General features: G+C 40.0%; 1 protein-coding gene across 1 annotated transcript in view; it reads left to right on the top strand.

Moving 5' to 3' along the window:
- Positions 1-570: 570 nt before the first annotated feature.
- UBE2G1 (ubiquitin conjugating enzyme E2 G1) overlaps positions 571-18,666 on the top strand; it is a 124,317-nt gene continuing 106,221 nt past the window's right edge. Inside the window, exon 1 of the mRNA XM_007937494.2 lies at positions 571-616. Coding sequence (XP_007935685.1) covers positions 571-616 — 46 coding nt within the window. The remainder of the gene's footprint in view (positions 617-18,666) is intronic.

Raw genomic sequence — 18,666 nt, 5'->3', positions numbered from 1 at the left:
GAGGCGGTGTCTTGACCCTCTGCGACCTCTTTGTCATGGCGTCTGCGGGGCGTCTACAAGCAGCGGCCTTTGCTATAAGCCGGGCGTCGACCTTCCAAAGATGGCGGCGACTCGGTTAACTGCGCGTAGGGGGCGGGGTTCCGCCTCCGGGGGCGGGACAGGGATGCAGAGGGGTCGGGCTAGAGGGCGGGCTGCTTCTGAAGCAAGCAGGCCGAGCGCGCTTGCGCGGAGCGGCCCTACGCGCTGTGAGGCAGTGGCTGGGGAAGGCACCGGTGGGGCGGCCGGGCGGGTTGAAGGAGGGAAGCGGGCGAGCGACGTCCCAGTGCGCGCCGCGGCGGCCCGGGTACCCTCCCCTTCCGGGCGTGAGGCGCTGTGAGAAGACCTGAACCGAGCAGACTCGAACCAGGAGCGAGGAGCCGCTACCGCCGCCCCAGCCCGGCCTCCTTCGGCTTCGGCGCTCCAGTCTTGGGGGCCCAGTTTCCTCAACACACCCAGCTCCAGCCAACCCCCAAGAGCCTGCTCCCAGCCCTTCGAAAGCCCCGGCGCCAGCCCGGGCTCTTGGCGGGGAGGATGACGGAACTGCAGTCGGCGCTGCTACTGCGAAGACAGCTGGCAGGTGAGAGGGCGGGTGGCGGGGCACCGGGCCTGGCCGCGATCTCAGTGAGCCGCTGGCCGGTACATCCTCTCAGATTTCCCGGAACGGGGGCCAGATTGGCCCATTGGGGAGTGGGAGCCGTCAGCGAGGCCATGTCCAGGCCTGCGAGGGTGCTAAGTCGCTGGTCCCGGCCGGGCCCAATACTTCTTCCCCGGCTCTGAGGGTGTTGGGGGCGGGGACGCGTCCGAGTCTCGGCCCTGGGACCGGGCCTGGCCCTCTGGGGGAAGGAGAGGAGGTTACCCCCTCCCCCACCGGTGGACGTTGCGGGGGAGGGGCGGTGGGTTCCCAGACGGGATCGACTCTCCGTGTAGGGGCGAATCCCGGGTTCAGGTGCGGCAGAGGCCGCCGGACCCTGGGGGCTGGAAAGGGCTTCTGGGCTCGGCACGCCTGCGGATCCCCGGCTTGGAAGTGCAGGGTGTCTGAGCGGCGGGCGGTCAGCTGGGGGCGAGAGTGGGCGAAAGGAACTGGCCTCTGGCGGGATAAGTGAGGCGCGCAAAACTTCTCCCCCGGCAGCGCCGGGTCCGCGGAGTTGTGGCCAACAACAAAAGCGCTGGCCTCCGCGGCCTCGTCGCTGGCGCGCGGGTGTCCGAGAACCTGGTGGGGGTGCGCACGGACGCCGCCTCGCCTGCCTCCGCCTGGCACGGGTTCTGGCTGCACCGCCCGCCCTGGGGGAGAGTAGGAGCAGGCAGAGTGGAGAGCCTCTAGCTGACCGGCCCGGGGCTTTGTGCGCGGAGCAATTCTGGCTTTCGCACAGGCCTGCAGACTCCTGGGGCTGTGGCCCACAGCTGTGGGTCGGGCGGCGGCTGGATCAGCCTCCCCAGAAGTGCTTGCTTCCCCCCTCCCCCATTGTCCCGGCCTCGGGCCGTATGCGGCTTCCAGGTTGACTTTTTAGGGGGTTGGCTCCTGCTCTGCTAGGACTGTGTGAGCAGAGCATGCGCACTGGAGACGTACGTGTGCGAATTGTAAGGGGGGAGGTGGGTTGGTGGCTTCACAATGCAGCCCCACGTGCTGCCAGATTTAAAGAGAAATGAACCAGCAGTTATCTCTCCTGTCCAACGCCCAGCGTGTGTCATTCTCAGTCCAGGCTGATCTTCCCCCTCCTCACTCTATAGCTAGCAGCTCCTGGCCTTCGGGAGAAGCCAAAGGCTGGAATGAAGAAATCTATTTTTGAAATAGATTTACTAAGAATTTGAGGTGTTAGTTAAATCACTTTTCCGGCTTCGTAAGGGAAAGGTTGTCAGGGGCTGTTGCAGATTGTATAATTAGGTTTATTATTAGACCATGAGCAAGCAGGTTTGGACAAGTATTAAAAGTTCTAGATGCTCAAAGGGAGTGACGGGTGCAGAAGTTCTAGTGATACACATATCCATCCGGAAGAATATCTTGGAAAAACAACGAAGGAGAAGCACCTTTATTCCATTTTTTTTTTTTTTAATTTACAAATAACGTTTTTCTTTGTTTTTTTGTTTATTTCCTTGTTTTGGAGGAAGGAATTAAAGTTTTGTTTCCTTAAGAATTCTTTAATCAGAGTAGGCTTTTATTATGTAGTGATTAAGCAGTATTAAAGTACTAAGAAGTATTAAGATAGTACTCAACTCTTACATAATTGGAGAAATATACATTTTAAAAGATTTAAAAGAAGTACTAAGTGTGATTTAAAGTTTGACCACCAACAGTGCTAGCAGTAGCAGTATTTAAAAACTACCTCCTACCTATTTGTGAAACATCTTTAGATTTTGATGGTCATTTGGTTTAGTTTTGTTCTAGTTTTTGATAAGCCTGATCTCAAATATTGTTAAAACACTTCCCATCTTCACACAAATCACAATTAACAAAACAAAACAAAACAAACACTTCCCAAAGCTCTGTATCAATGGTTACTTTCTGGTAGGAAGCTTAGAGGAGGGAGTGATTGGGCTTGTAATTGTTCAAGATTCTTTATAAAGTTACTGACATTAACTTGCCTTCTTGATCAGAAATAATGGAACTATTCTTGAATTTTCTTAAAATTTTGAAGGACTTTAACATGTTCAAAATATCTAAAAATAGTAGGCCAAGGCAGTTTCATTAAGTGAAATGTAAAAGTAGATTTATGGAAAAGGCTTGGTAATTTAAAAATAAAATAAAGGGTCTATTCTGTTTTAGTAGTGTATTGTTTGAGCTTTGTGCATCTTTAATTGCCGTTTGAAAACAGGAGAGAAAAAGTATAATCTTTCGAAATCATTTAGAAAGAACTTTTGTTGTTGTTAGGTGCCCTCGAGTCCTCGCCAACTCACAGCAACCTCACATACAGCAGAATGAAACACTGCCCCGTCCTGTGCCAGCCCCACAATCTTTGCTGTACCTGAGCCTGTTGTTGCAGCCATTGTGTCAGTCCATCTCATTGAGGGCCTGAACTTTTAGAACATTTAATAATAAATGCTTTAAAAACCTTGAAATGTATTGAAATTGAGTAGACAGGCAAACCTTTAAGCTATTCTAGCAGCTAGAATTTCAGCAATGGCCAACAATGACTGTATTTATTGAGCCCCTAGTCTCCCAGTCCTAGATTTTACTTTGTTACTTGTGTGTGGAGAATTTGATGTGTGTGTATTTTGTTTTGTTTTTGTAACTACTGAGGAACCTGGATACTTTCAGAGTTGTGTAGTTCTTTGGTTTACAGGGTTTCTCAACCTTGGTATTTCTGACATTTTAGGCCAGATATTTTTTTTTTGGGGGGGTTGGACTGCTCGTTATAGGATGTTTAGCAGCATTCTTGGCCTCTACCCACTAGATGCCAATAGTACACTCCCACCCCAGTTGTGACAAACACAAATGTCTCTATTGCCAAAGTCCCTTGAGAGACAAAAGCGTTCCTGGGGAAAACTATTGGTTAAGTAAGGTGTCTTAGTGAAAACCATTAGGACTGTTCTGAAATAAGAAAGAACAACTAACAGATTCACGACATTAGACAAGTTGTGATTTCTTTGTGACTATTATTAGTGTATGACTTACTCCCTTTTGAATTCAGTAGTGGTAATTTAACTTTTGTAATACATTATGATAAATACTAAGAAATCTCATAGCACAAATAATTTAAAAAGTGATTAAAAATGCAGAAAGTACAAAAATCCATAGTGATTTATAAATGTCTTTCCACAATCCTGATGTCAAATTGTTTTCACAGAAGCAACCGTCACTGATAGTTTTTTTGTGTCTTTTCAGAGAAGTTTTGGTATGTATGTTTCTGTGGGTTAATGTTTACTGGGGATAACATGGGTGCTCTGGTGGAGTAGTACCTAAGGCATTTGACTGCTAACCAGAAGGCTGGCGGTTCAAACCCACCAGGCGCTCCTGGGAAGGAAGGTTGGACAATCTCCTTCCGTAGTGATTGTGCCTTGGAAACCCAAGGAGGGGTCACTGTGAGTCGGATCTGACTCAATGGGTGGGTTTGGTTTTTTTTTTTTTTTTTTGGGATAACATGTACCAAACACTGGTGCTGAACGTTTTATGTATATTATCTCATTTAGTCCTCCCAGTAAGGAAATAGAGGCTTAGAGAGGTTAAGTAATTTGCCCAAGGTCTTATAGGTAGTGTTACTGTTCATTTCAAATTTAGGACCTTCTGATTTTAGAGACTGTTTGTTTTAGGTGAGGTTTTTTTTTTTTTTTTAATTGTGATTTGGGTGAAAGTTCACAGCTCAAATTCACTTTCCATACAGCAATTCACATACACTTTGTCTCATGACATTGACTACAATTTACTACAGTGCAACAGCTTCCCTCCCACTTCCTCACCATAGTTACCTCTTCCCTATGTCCTTCCCTCTATGCACTTCTATCCCCTGAGTTCCTTCTGTGCACTCCTACCCCCTGAGCTGTCTCCCTGTGTATGCTGTTGTTATTGCCGTCTAGTTGGACCCGACTCATAGCGACCCCTCCTTGGGTTTCTGAGGCAGTATCACTATGGAAGTAGATTGTTCAACCTTCCTTCCAAGGAGTGGCTGGTGGGTTTGAACCACCAGCCTTCTGGTTAGCAGTCAAATACCTTAAGCACTTCTATTCTCCCTTGATTGTTCTCGCTAAGGAGTATATCTGCCTAGCGTAAATGTTCACCCCATATGCCTGTCTTTTGTTTGCCTGGAAGCCATAGGTGTGGGTTCAATTCCAGACCTGAAGGGCAGCCAGGGGCCATAGTCTCAGTGGTTCCATCAGGCTCTGTCAGAGCAAACCTGGTCCCTTTTTTATTTTCCCAAATGATTTTGAGTTTTGTTCCACACTGTTTTCCTACTCTATCCAGGATCTCCTACATAGATCCCCCTCCGAGTGGTTGACAGTGGTAGCCGAGTACCATCTAGTTCTTCTGGTCTCATAGTTGTATAGGCTGAGGATCCCATGATGTACCAGTTGCTTGGACTAATTGTTTCCATGAATCTTTGGTTTTCTCCATTCTTCTTTGCTCTGGACTAGGAGAGACCCATTGTTACATCTAGATGGCCATCTAAGTGAGGTTTTTAAGGTAGTTATACAAAGTATATTTTAGCCATTGGTAGCTTAAGGCTAACACTCTGCAGAATCAAGGAAAATGCCTTTGAATTTAATACAAACTGAAGGTAGTACTTAGATTTTTGGTTTTGTCATTTAACTATATATAAAAAAAATATTGGGCTAATTTGACTTTTCCCCTACCCTAACTGTACTAACTTTTATTATGTAACAAGCATTTTGTATGGAAGAAGAGAAAAAAAAAATTTTTTTAAAAAGATAGTTGTCGTTATGTGCTGTTGAGTCAGCTCCAACTCAGTAGTGACCCTATGTACCAGAGAATAAAACACTGCCCAGTTCATTATATCAGTGTTTTACTGCTTTTCATAAGGTTTTCACTGGCCATTTCTTTTGTAGTCTTTTTTTAAAAAATTGGGATTTGGGTGAAAGTTTACAGAGCAAATTCACTTTCCATACAGCAGTGCACATACACTTTGTCTCGTGACATTGACTATAATCTATCCCAATGCAACAGCTCCCCTCCTACTTCCTCCCCATAGTTCCCTGTGTCCATTGTTCCATGCACTTCTGCCCCCTGAACTGTCTCCCTGTGCATAAACAGCCCTTCTTTCTCCCATGATTGTTCTCTTCAAGGAGCATATCTACCTCAGGTAAATGTTTAACTCATAATATGCCTGTCTTTTTAACTCACAGGTGTGGGTTCGATTCCAGACCTCAAGGGCAGCTAGGGGCCATAGGCTCAGTAGTTCCACAGGCTCTATCAGACCAGCAAACCTGCCCCCCTCCTTTTTTTTTTTTTCCCAAATGATTTTGAGTTTTGTTCCACATGTTCTCCCACTCTATCCAGGATCTCCTACATAGTTTCCCCTCCTAGTGGTTGACAGTCACTGGCCATTTCTTTGGGAAGCAGATGGTTCCTTTCTTCTTCTGAGTCTGTCTTAGTCTGGAAGCTCTGCTGAAACCTGTCTCCCATGAATGACCAAGTGGCATAGCCTCCAGCCTTGCAGCAACATATAAGCCACCACAGTAGGACAAACTGACAGATGAGAGTATTTGAGTTTATTTTAATATTCAGAACATAGTTTTCATTAGTTATGGTTCCATAGGCATCTGTCATGGTAGAAGTAGAAGAATCCCTTTATGCAATAAGAATAAAATAATTGCACTTCTTTTACTATATAAATCTTGATTGTGTATTTTAAAGTAATCTGGAAAATTCTGCAATCTGCAGCTCCCTGGCTGACCCTTGTAAGCAGGTTATTGTAATGAGTTAGGTATGTGTGGTTCTCAGATATAATGTGCAATAGAGTCACCTGGAGAATCTTAAAATACAGATTCCTGGCCTCAGCCCCTTGTGCATGTCTTGATGGGGTCCAAGAATCCAATTTTTATAAGCAACACTTTGGATTGTGAAACGGGTGGTTCTGAGCCACACTGTAAGGTTCCCTAAGCTTTATTTCCTTTTTTTCCTGGAGGACTACCCTGCAGGTTAGCCTAGTTCCTAGTTTTTGTGATGTGTGGTGTTTCATTAATAGAGCTCTGGGGGCTTAGTGGTTAAAATACTCCACTGCTAACTTAAAGTTTGGCAGTTCAAACCCACCAGCTGGTCAGAGGGAAAAAGATGAGGGCGTCTACTTCTGTAAAGATTTTACAGCCTTGGAAAACACTGTGGGGCAGTTCTACTATGTCTTGTAGGGCTGCTGTGAGTTGGAATTGACTTGATGGAAGTGGGTGGGTGTTTCATAGCTGCACTGGTGTTACTAGGATATTCAAAGAATACTCTTCAAAGGAAGAGTTAGAGTTAATATTTCTTATTGGCCATTCTATAATATATTGGCCCTCTGATATATACAATGTCATTAATAGTTTTAACCCAGTGGAAATAGAGTAATTGGTTATTGACTCAAGGACACCCTAGTAGTGGAAGATTCTGAGTAGTAAGCATTTTATTAAGAGTTGTTAACCCACACATTTAGAAATGGAAGAAAAATCTAAAAGCAAATTTATTTTACATCAAACTGCTCATTGTTTAACAAAGTTTAGGAATATTTATGTACAGCAGCTACTATGTTGCAGAAACAATGCAGGAATTACATATTGTACAAAATGGTGTGTCAGGAAAAAAAAGGAACAAACATTTTGGTGGGGTGAGCATCAGGTGATTTACAGTCTTTAGTTGAAGGAGCATCAAGGCATTATTCATCTGATGTGTTGTGTTACAGAATCTAAAGTAGTAAATTAACTTTTAAATGAGTTCTTAACATTAAGGAGTAAAATATTTGTGTGTTACAATTTCTGTAATTTCATGAAGCTTTTTGGTAATAATGAAATTTAATTTTTATAAACAATTTAATTTATAGAAACAAAATACTTCAGAATGAAACAAACTTTCTACATTAGTCTTTTGTGATGGATGACCTCACTTTCTAAATGTATATATTTCTGAATAAAAATGTTTAAATAAATTCTACTACTAGTTGTAGATAAGTGTTTATTGGTGTATTAGTATAATCTATTTTATTTTTTGTAAAGTAGTACCAATGTATGTAGTTGTTGTTGTTATTTGCCATCGAGTCGGCCCCGACTCATAGCGACCCCTCCTTGGGTTTCCGAGGCAGTATCACTACGGAAGTAGGAATGCCCAACCTTCCTTCCGAGGAGTGGCTGGTGGGTTTGAACCGCCAGCCTTAATGTATGTAGTATAAGTATATATAGCTTACTTAAGTTAGTAAACATTGTATTTTGTGAAACTTCCACATACAGTTGTAAAATTAGATGCCTTGATTAGTAATAGAATGATAGGTGCCTAAGGCATTTGACTGCTAATCAGAAGGTTGGTGGTTCAAACCCATCAGCCTCCCTGCAGAAAGAATATGGGGCAATCTACTTCCATAAAGATTTACTACCTTGGAAACCCAGTGGGGGTCGCTGTGAGTCAGGATCTACTCAATGGCTGTGACTTTGTTTTTTTGTTTTGGTTTGATATCTAATGTGCAAAATTCTGGTAATCAGTGGAAAAAGCTGTCAGATTGATTCCAACTCAGTGACCCTGTAAAACAGAATAGAACTGCTGTAGGTGGTTTCAAAGGCTGTATCTTTATCTAAGCCAACTGCCACATCTTTTACCTGCATAACAGCTGGTGGTTCAAACTGGCAACCTTTCAGTTAATCCAGTATAGTGATTTCTATATTGTTACTGCTTTTTGATTACTTTTTATCAGGTTTGATTGCATTATTTATCTAGATGAATTTCAATCCTAGGGTTATTTGGTCCTAGGTACTTCAGTGCAAAGTTTTATTTATGTTAAACCTATACTGTGAACAAGCATGCAAAATATTAAACATTCTGGGGACACACAGAAGGTTGAAAAGAAGGGAAAAAAACAAACATTCTTTTGTTTTGATAGGCTTGGTTCAGTTTAACAAAAACCAAACTGTCATGCTGTTCTGTCAATTTTGACTCAGCAATACTATAGGACAGAATAGCGCTGCCCCAAAAGATTTCCAAAGCTGTAAATCTTTATGGGGAGCTCTGGTGGTATAGTGCCTAAGGCATTTGACTGCTAACCAGAAGACTGGCAGTTCAAGCCCACTAGCCACTCCTTGGAAGGAAGATTGGGCAATTTACTTTTGTAGTGATACAGCCTTGGAAACCCAAAGAGGGGTCGCTATGAGTCGGAGACTCCCATGTCTTTTTGCCAGTGGATTGGCTAATGGGGTCAAACTCTGCTACCAGGACTTGGTTCAATTTGGGATGAAGAATTTGGCATTTCTTAATTATTTGTTAGAAATTAGAACACTAGATCACTTCCAAGGGCCTATCTTAATGTCATTTTTTGTTGATTCTTAGGAAATAAAATTTGAAATAGCTACTTGCAAACCATACATCTGACAAAGAATTATATCTAGAATATATCAAGAACTCTACTCAACAGTAAAAAAAAAAAAAAAACAACAAACCTAAGTAGCCCAGTTAGAAAATGGGCAAAAATATGAATAGACATTTCACCGAAGGAGATGCACAGATGGCAAGTAAGCAAATGAAATGACTTCTTGAAATGTTTTCCTCGGAAAAGAAAACATAGTATATGCTTATGAAAACAGTCTGGTAAGGTAAACATAGTATAGTTATATTGATTGATGGTATTTCAGGTACCAAAAAAAATAAAACCAAACTCACTGCCATCGGATCAATTCTGATCCATAGCAACCCTCTTTGGGGTACTGAGTTGTAAATCTTTACAGAAGTAGATTGCCCAGTCTTCCTTCTGTAGAGTGGTGGGTGGATTTGGACTGCCAGCTTTCTGGTTAGCAGTCAGATGCCCTCGGCACTTCTCCTTTTCAGGTACAGAGAAGTACAAATAATAAGAAAAAACATTTTCCAAATTTTGGTGAGGAACATAAATTATTGTTATGAACAGATACATGAGAGGGTAAGGAATTAAATATATTTCTAAGAAATAAGATGTTTAAATGATAAAATAATCTTTTTAAACTCTTTTCCCTAGTGTAAGGTAGTCTTATTTGAGTAAATCAGAAATTTTTATTAGTGTTGTTTCATCAATAGATTCTGGTCCTCAGAGAAACTGCTGGGAGAAAAAAATTATTGCTGTTACTGCAGAAATGTATACTTTTTTATGACGTTTATTCTAGAAAAATTGTGAAAAGTTTATAAGTAGAAATATTTTATTGTTTATATATTATGTCAATTTCAAATAACAAAAAAAACTGACTATTGGTCTTTCTATGCTTTTTCTGCTTTTCTGAGCTTGTTTTGTTGACAAGTTTAAAAAACAAAAATAACAAGCAATACAAAACAAAACAAGTTGCTGTCAGGTTGATTCTGACCTATGATGACCCCGTGGATGTCAGACTAGAACAGTGGTCCACAGCGTTTTCAGTGGCAGATTTTTTTGGATCTACTTTGGAAGTAGATCAGCAGGCATTTCTTCCAAGACACCTCTGGGTAGACTGGCATCTCCAGCCTTTTGGTCAGCATCCAAGCTCTCATAAACTGGTTTGCATCACCCAGGAACTCTTCTCTTAGTTCAGGATCTGTTAAAAGTACACATAACAAAGAACCTATTTAAACTTTTACTAGACAGCTATTTTTGCTTCAATCTTAGAAAATGAGTATTGCTTTTAAAGAATAATTTATCAAATAGGGATTTGTTTTAAATGTTCTTTATGTGAGGAGACATATTTTGATTTGCTTAAAATATGCTTACTTTAATTGCATTATTTTCTTATGTAAGATGCACATTTTATTTTAGGGTTTCTATTTCAAGACACAGTAGTGCTAGGCAGAGTTCTTAGATGTGACACTAAAAGCATGATCTGTAAATGGAAATATTGATAAACTAGATTTAATAAATTTTTTTTTAAAATGTGTTACTTAAAGACCCTGCTAACAGGATGAAAAGACAAGCTAGAAATTGGAAGGAAATTCTTGGAAACCACATAATGTGACAAAGGATGATATCTAGAAATACCAAGAACTGTCCACTCACAAGTAAACAAACAAACAAACAACAAAAACTAAGTAGACCAGTTAGAAAATGGGCAAAAAACATGAATAGACATTTCACCAAAGAAGATATACAGATGGCTAGCAAGCAAATGAAAAGATGTTTAACTCATTAGATGTTGCTGTTAGCTGCCATAGAGTCAGCCCCTGACTCATGGCAACCCCAGGTTGCTGTCGAGTTGGCTCTAACTCGTGTAACCTTATGCGTAACAGAATGAAACATTGCAAGCCCTGTTCCATCTTCATGATCCTTGACTTTCTGCTCTGGTGGCATAGTGTCTAAGGTATTTGACTGCTAACCAGAAGGCTTGTGGTTCAAACCCACTAGCCAGTCCTTGGAAGGAAGATTGGATAGTCTACTTCTGTAGAGATATGCCTCAGAAGGAGGGGTTGCAATGAGTTGAATTCGACTCAACAGCAGTGAGTTTTTTTCTACTCTACTAAACATGATGTTCTTTTCTAGTAATTGGTCTTGAGTGAAAAAAAAAAAAAAAAAAATTTACATGTCAAAATAAATTAGCCAAAGTTTTTCCATCCTTGCTTTTAAGAAGTATTCTGATTGTATTTCTTCTAAGACTGATTTATTTGCTTTCTGGCAGTTGATACATTATTAGTACTCTTCATCATCACCACAATTCCTAATGCATCAGTTCTTCATCAGTCATCCTTTGTCATTATCCAGCTTTTGCATGGGTATGAGGTGGTTAAAAAGACCATGTCTTGGGTCAGGTTGCCTTAGTCATCAAAACAACATCTTTACTTTTTAAAAAATGGTCTTTTGCAGCAGATTTGCCCAATATAATCTGTTGTTTGGTTTCTTGATAGCTGCTTTCATAGACGTTGATGATCTAAGTAGCATGAAATTGTTGACAATTTCAATTTTTCTCCATTGATCTTGATGTTGTTTATTGGTTCGTTTGTGAGGATTTTTATTTTCTTCATGTTCACATGTAATCCTTATTGAAGGGTGTAGTTTTTGACCTTCATCAGTAAATGCTTCAAGTTTTCAGCATTTAGAATATCATTTGCATGTTGTAGGTTGTTAATGAATCTTCTTCAGTTCTGATGCCACATTCTTTTTCATATAGTTCCACTCCAGTTATTTGTTCAGTACGTGAACCTATATACAAACATTCATAATAGCTTTATGGCCCCAAACTGGAAATGACCCACATGTCTTGAACAGATTTATGGTTAATCCATGCTAAATAATAGTACTCAACAACAAAAGGAACAAATTAGATACACAAAACAACTTGAATGACCTCAAGGAAATTATGCTAAGTGAATAAAATAAAATCTCAAAAGATTATGTATACCCTGTGAGTCCATGTACGTAACATTCTTAAAATGACAAAATTATAGAGATGGGGAATAGATTGGTGGTTTCCTGGGGTTAGGGACAGGAGGGTTATGTGGCTGTAAGGTGATAGCATGAGATATCTTTGTGATGATGGAATAGTTTTGCATCTTGATTGTAGTTCCACAAATTTGCAAGTTGATAAAATTGTATGAAACTATGTATACACATACAAATGAATAAGGAAATCTTAATAAATGATGAAATCCACAATCTATGTGGATTGTTACCAGTGTCAGTTTGTTGGGTTTGATACTTTATTATAGTTATGTACAATATCATTGAGGAGAAAACTGAGTAAAGGGTATAGGAGAACTATTGGGACTATTTTTTGCATTGTTCTGTGAGTATATGTTTCAAAATAAAAGTTAAAAAAAAAAAACAAAACAACAAACCACCTGTACCTAAAGCATTTCTATCAAACTTTTTTTCAAGTAGAAAACTATTTAAAACTTACTTTAAACCCAGCAACATAGTTGCCATATTAACACTTTCAAGAACCAAAGTTGAAACAGAGAACCCTGTAGTGTGAGTTAGAAATTCCATCTTAATTTAAAATAATAGTTCTCATATAAACTTATTGTGTTACCATTTGGAAAACAGAAGAAAAGATTCATTTATCAAGCCCTTATATGCAGTTGCATTGGGGAATGCTAGGTAGATGCAAAGATAATTGATTTGATTTTCCCACCTTCATTGTTGTTGTTGTTAGGTGCTGTTTACTCTGTTCTGACCCACAGCGACCCTACATATAGCAGAACAAAATACTGGTTCTGGGCCGCCATCACAATCGTTGGCTATGCTTGAGCTCATCATTGCTGGCTTGGGTCAGTCCGTCCTGTTGAGATCTTCCCCTTTTTCACTGACCTTTTATACCAACTGTGGTATCCTTCTTCAAGGATTGATTTCTTCTGACCACAGGACCAAAGTACTAGAGATGAAGTCTGGCCATTTTCACTTCCAAGGAGCATTCTGGCTCTATTTCCTCTGGGACAGATTTGTTCTTTCTTCTAGCAGTCCATGGTACATTCAGTACTCTTCACCAACACCACAATTCAAACTCTTTAATTCTGTGGTCTTCCTTATTCATTGTCCAGCTTTGACATGCATATGAGGCTATTGCAAATACCAGAGCTTGGTCAGGCACACCTTCATTTTCAGTAACATCTCTGTTGTTAAATGGTGTAAAGAAGTGTTTTGCAGCAGATTTGCCCAGTACATTATATTGTTTGATTTCTTGACTGCTGCTTCCATGGGTGTTGATTGTGGGTCCAAATAAAATGAAATCCTTGGCAACTTCAATCTTTTCTCCATTTGTCATGATGTTGCTTTTTAGCTCAGTTGTGAGGATTATTATTATTTTTTTAAATGTACAGGTGTAATCCATAATGAAGGTTGTAGTCTGATATTCATCAGTAAGTGCTTCAGGTCTTCTTCACTTAGAGCAAGCAAGGTTGTGTCATCTGCATATTGCAGGTTGTTAATAAGTTTTCCTCCAATTCTGATGCTACGTTCTTCTTATAGTTCAGCTTCTCAGATTGGATAAGTATGGTGAAAAGATACAACCCTGATACACACCTTTCCTGATTTTGTACCATGCAGTATCCCCTTGTCCTGTTTGAATGACTGCCTATTGTTCTGTGTATAGGTTCCTCATGAGCACAAATAAGTGTTCTAGAATTCTTCAAAGTGTTATCCATAATTTACCATGTTTCACACAGTTGTTGTAAGCTTTTGGATAATCACTAAAACACAGGTAAACATCTTTCTGGTATTGTTTGCTTTCAGCCAAGATCCTTCTGACATCAGCAATTACCCTTTGTTCTGTACACTCTTCTGAATCTGGCTTGGATTTCTAACAATTCCCTATCTATACATTCCTGCAACCATTTTTGAATTATCTTCAGCAAAATTTTACTTGCATGTGCTAGTAAGGTATTGTTTGATATTTTCTACATCCTGTTGGATCACTTTCTTTGGAACGGGCACAAATATGGATCTCTTCCAGTTAGGTGGCCAGGTCTTCCAGATTTCTTGGCATAAACAAGTGAACACCTCCAGTGCTGCATCCATTTATTGGAACATCTCAGCAGATACTCTGTCAATTCCTGGAGCTTTGTTTCTTGCCAATTCCTTCAGTGTGTCTTGGGCTTCTTTGGAACTTCCATACCATCGGTTCTTGATCACATGCTACCTCCTGAAATGATTGAACATTAACCTTTTCATTTTGGTACAGTGACTATGTGTATTCCTTCCATCTTCTTTCGATGCTTCCTGCATTGTTCAGTATCTTGCCTATGGAATTCTTCAGCATTGCAACTTGAGGCTTGTGACTGTTTTCCTGCTACTAATATGGCCAATTCCCTGCCCCCCCCCCCCCCGAAGTGGACTTGGCCATGTCATTCTTCCTATTCTTTCTTAGTCTGGAAGTACCACTGAAACATGTTCACCATGGGTGACCCTGCTGGTGTTTGAAATACCAGTGGCATAGCTTCCAAGATCATAGCAGCATGCAAGCCACCACAGTATGACAAACTTGACAGAGTGGTGGTCCTTACCTTTAGGTGTGCTACATTTATTAGGGGTTGATGGACATTTAAGCAAAATTATAATACAGTATAAGTGCATATACACATTTTCGAGGAACAGAAAGTCGTACTGAGGAAAGAATGATTAATTATGGGGGAGTACAAGAGATCAGGAAAAGCTTCACAAGAAGAGGAGGACTGTATTTAAGCACGGCAGAATCAAAATGTCAGTTCTCTTAAGAGCATTAGGTTATATACTTTTTTTCCCCTGAATCTTTCTTTATCATCTACAGAGGAAACATTAAAATTACTTTGCGTGACAGACAAATTTAAAGTCGATAGATTTAAAATTAGTGTTTCTGAGAGACAGCTAACCCTGTTGAAGATATAAATAGTGAATAAATTTCCAAGAAAATAAATAGTCTGAACACAAGAGTAAGGGATGGCAGCAATTTGCAGTTAGAAATAAAAATTAAGGACATAAGCCTCTACTTACTTATTTTATTTCATGGATGTGTAAATTTACTTGAAGGAGGGCGGCAGAAAGGAAACTTTGATCACTGAATGTCTATTACATATACTTTCATGATCCTAGGACTTTCCATATGTGGTTACATTCAGTTCTCATAGCAAACCTTAGAGGTAAATATTAGCACCTTTTGAGATAATGAAACAGAAGTTCAGAGAAATTACTAATTTCTCTAAGCTAACCATGCTGACTGTTGATAGAGCTGCTGGCAAAAATGGGATCTGCCTGTTGATGAAACCTGAACCTTTCAGCACGGGTAGTTTCTTTAACATTTTGGGTGTGGTTCTTAGGCTCCTTTGAGAATCTGGTAAGAGTTGTAATCCTTCCCTTGAGAAAAGTGTGCACACACAATTTTAGGTATAATTTCAGAAGACTTACATCCATTGCACATCCAGCAAATTTGATACCTATTTTGTGTGCGGTAGGGATACCAAATGAGTAAGATAATGGTTTTGTATTTCAGAAACTTGTGATCTGTAGAAAATAATATGCCCCATAAGAAAGCTGCTTTATGGTGCAAGAGAAAGTCAGGGAGAGGTTGTTTTCTCCCTGTCTGGTTCATTGGAGGGCTTTGAGGAGGAATTGGTGGAATTTGTACCTGACATTAAAAGGATCTGTAAAATTTGATCACATGAAATAAGAGTCTTCATGGTTGAATCTATTGACTGGTCTGTTAACCATACTATTGTGAAAGTCTCTTTTGATATTCTTTATTGATTGATCTACAGTGAAACCTGTAAAAAGCTGGAACCTATATAGGGAAACTACAGTGAAACCTGTAAAAGCTAGACCTTGAATAGGGAAACTCAAATATTTTCCACCAAATAGAGAGTGATAGAAAAATGGTGATTGCACCCTGTCAAAGGCGGAAAACTTGTGCCACCTGGGAAAACAAGGCGGTCCTGTTGAATTTCAGCTCTTACACGTTTCACTGTATATGATTTTCATTATGTCAGTACCACAGTTTCTCAATTATTGATGTATACTAAGTCATATAAATCCTCCAGCTTTATTTCTGTTTTTTAAGACTATTTTGACTATATGAGGTCTTTTCAAGTGAGTCAGTATCTACACACACATAAAAAAAAACTGTTGTGATTTTGATGGATATATGAATTTGAGAAGAATTGATATCTTAACAATAGTCTTCTGTTCCATGAACATGGTATTTCTTCATTTATTTAGATCTTAAAAAAATATTATTATTATTATTATTTTAAAAATTGTGATTTAGGTGAAAGTTTACAGAGCAAATTCACTTTCCATACAGCAGTTCACATACACATTGTCTCACGACATTGACAATAGTTTACCACAATGCAACAGCTCCCCTCCCAGTTCTTCCCCTTAGTTACTTCTTCCCTGTGTCCTTCCCTCCCTGTACTCCTGCCCCATGAGCTATGTCCCTGTGCATACACAGCCCTTCTATTCTCCCATGGTTGATCTCTCCAAGGAGTGTATCTACCAAATGTTCACCTCATATGCCTGTCTTTTGTTTGGCTGGAAGCCACAGGTGTGGGTTCAGTTTCAGACCTGAAGGGCAGCCAGGGGCCATAGTCTCAGTGGTTCCATCAGGCTCTATCAGAGCAGCAAACCTGGCCCCTTTTTTATTTTCCCAAACGATTTTGAGTTTTGTTCCACATTGTTCTCCTATTCTATGCAGGATCTCCTGCATAGATCCCCCTCTGAGTGGTTGACAGTGGTAGCCAAGTACCATCTAGTTCTTCTGGTCTCATAGTTGTATAGGCTGAGGATCCCATGATGTACCAGTTGCTTGGACTAATTGTTTCCATGAATCTTTGGTTTTCTCCATTCTTCTTTGCTCTGGACTAGGAGAGACCCATTGTTGCATCTAGATGGCTGCTTGCAAGCTTTTAAGATCCCAGTCACTACTCCCCAAAGTAGGGTGTGGAACAGTGTTTTGTGTAGTATGTTATGCCAGTTGAGCTTGACGTTCCCTGCGACTATGGTCATGAGCCCACAGGTTCAACTACTCGGTCCCTCTGGGTAGCTGGCTGTGCCCAAGAAATGATTACAACCTTGTCCTTTGTCAGCTCTACTATACACCTGGTAATTCTTACAGAACATACAAATACACTTGAAGAACCATTGTCTGCCAGCCCTATACATGGTCTTGGGTACACTACTACCCCCTACATATACATACCTAATAGTCCACCCATCTATCCACCCATGTACCCATGTTTGTCTTCACTGACAACACAGTACTATATGTGGAAAAGGGTTCATCTTTGTTGACTGTACCTCCCAGTGTCTTCCTCTTTCTCAATACCACCATGTTGATCACTCACATTTGGTACATTGCCCCTCTTTTCATTGAAATCAATACTTGTCTCTACCTATCTTAGCAGTGTTCTCTCCCTTCCCCTCCCACCCCTGGTAACCAACAAAGAAAATTTCCTTCCATATACAAACCTTTCCTTGACTTTTTACAGTAACAGACTAGTACAATATTTGTCCTCCAAGTTCATCCACATTATGTGGTGTTTTGCATATTTCTTCATTATTCTTTAGGGTTACATAGTATTCCATCGTGTGTATGTACCATAGTTTGGGTATCCATTCTTCAGTTGATGGACACTTAGGTTGTTTCCATTGTTTGGCTATTGTAAATAGTGCTGTGATGAACTTGGGTGTGCATATGTCTGTTCTTGTCCTGGCTCTCATGTCTTTAGGGTATAATATACCTACTAATAGAATGACTGTGTCAAATGGTATTTCTAATTCCAACTTCTTAAGGAATCGCCATACTGCTTTCCACAGTGGTTGTACTATTTTACAGTCCCACCAGCAGTGTGTGAGAGTCCCAATCTCTCCGCATCCTTGTCAGCATTTGTTATTTTCTGTCTCGTTGAACTTTGTTAGTAGTGAGATCTTTTAAAATTTCAAAGTTTATAGCCCACATATAGAACTTGAATATATTTTATTAAACATCTCTCTTAAGTATTTCACGTTGTTTTTTTGAAAAATGCTATTGTAAGTTACATTATTTAAAATTTTATTTTCCAGCTTATTGTTATATATAAGAATATAATTGATTTTTGCATATTGACTTTGAATCCTACAACATTGCTAAATTTGGTTATTAGATTTCTAGTAGCTTTTAATATTTTTCTTAGGATTTTCTGTGTATGTGATTTTGGTCTGTAAATAAAAGACAGTTTTACTTTTTTTCCAATCTGTATATCTTTTATTTGTTTTTCTTTTTCTGATTTTTAAAGGCATTTTATTGAAATATAATTTATGTACAGTGAAATACACAAAATTAAAGTGACATGGGTCAGTGCATTTTTTTTTTTTTTTTGCAATATTCCTCCCCTTCCCTCTCACCCCTGGCAACCAACAAAGAAAGTTTCCTTCTATACAAACCTTTCCTTGACCCTCCACAGCAACAAACTAATACTATATTTGTCCTTCTGTGATTGACTTATTTCAAGCAGCATAATGTCCTCCAAGTTCTTCCATATTATGTGGTGTTTTGCAGACTCTACATTAGTCTTTACTGCTGCATAGCATCCCATTATGTGTATGTATCATAGTTTGGTCATCTACTCTTCCGCTC

This window comes from Orycteropus afer, unplaced genomic scaffold (assembly GCF_000298275.1).
Source record: "Orycteropus afer afer isolate SDZICR_OR568_19922 unplaced genomic scaffold, OryAfe1.0 scaffold00042, whole genome shotgun sequence".
Classification (NCBI taxonomy): Eukaryota; Metazoa; Chordata; class Mammalia; order Tubulidentata; family Orycteropodidae; genus Orycteropus; species Orycteropus afer.
The sequence above is the reverse complement of the archived record's forward strand: the minus strand, read 5'-3'. Positions and strand labels throughout refer to the sequence as shown.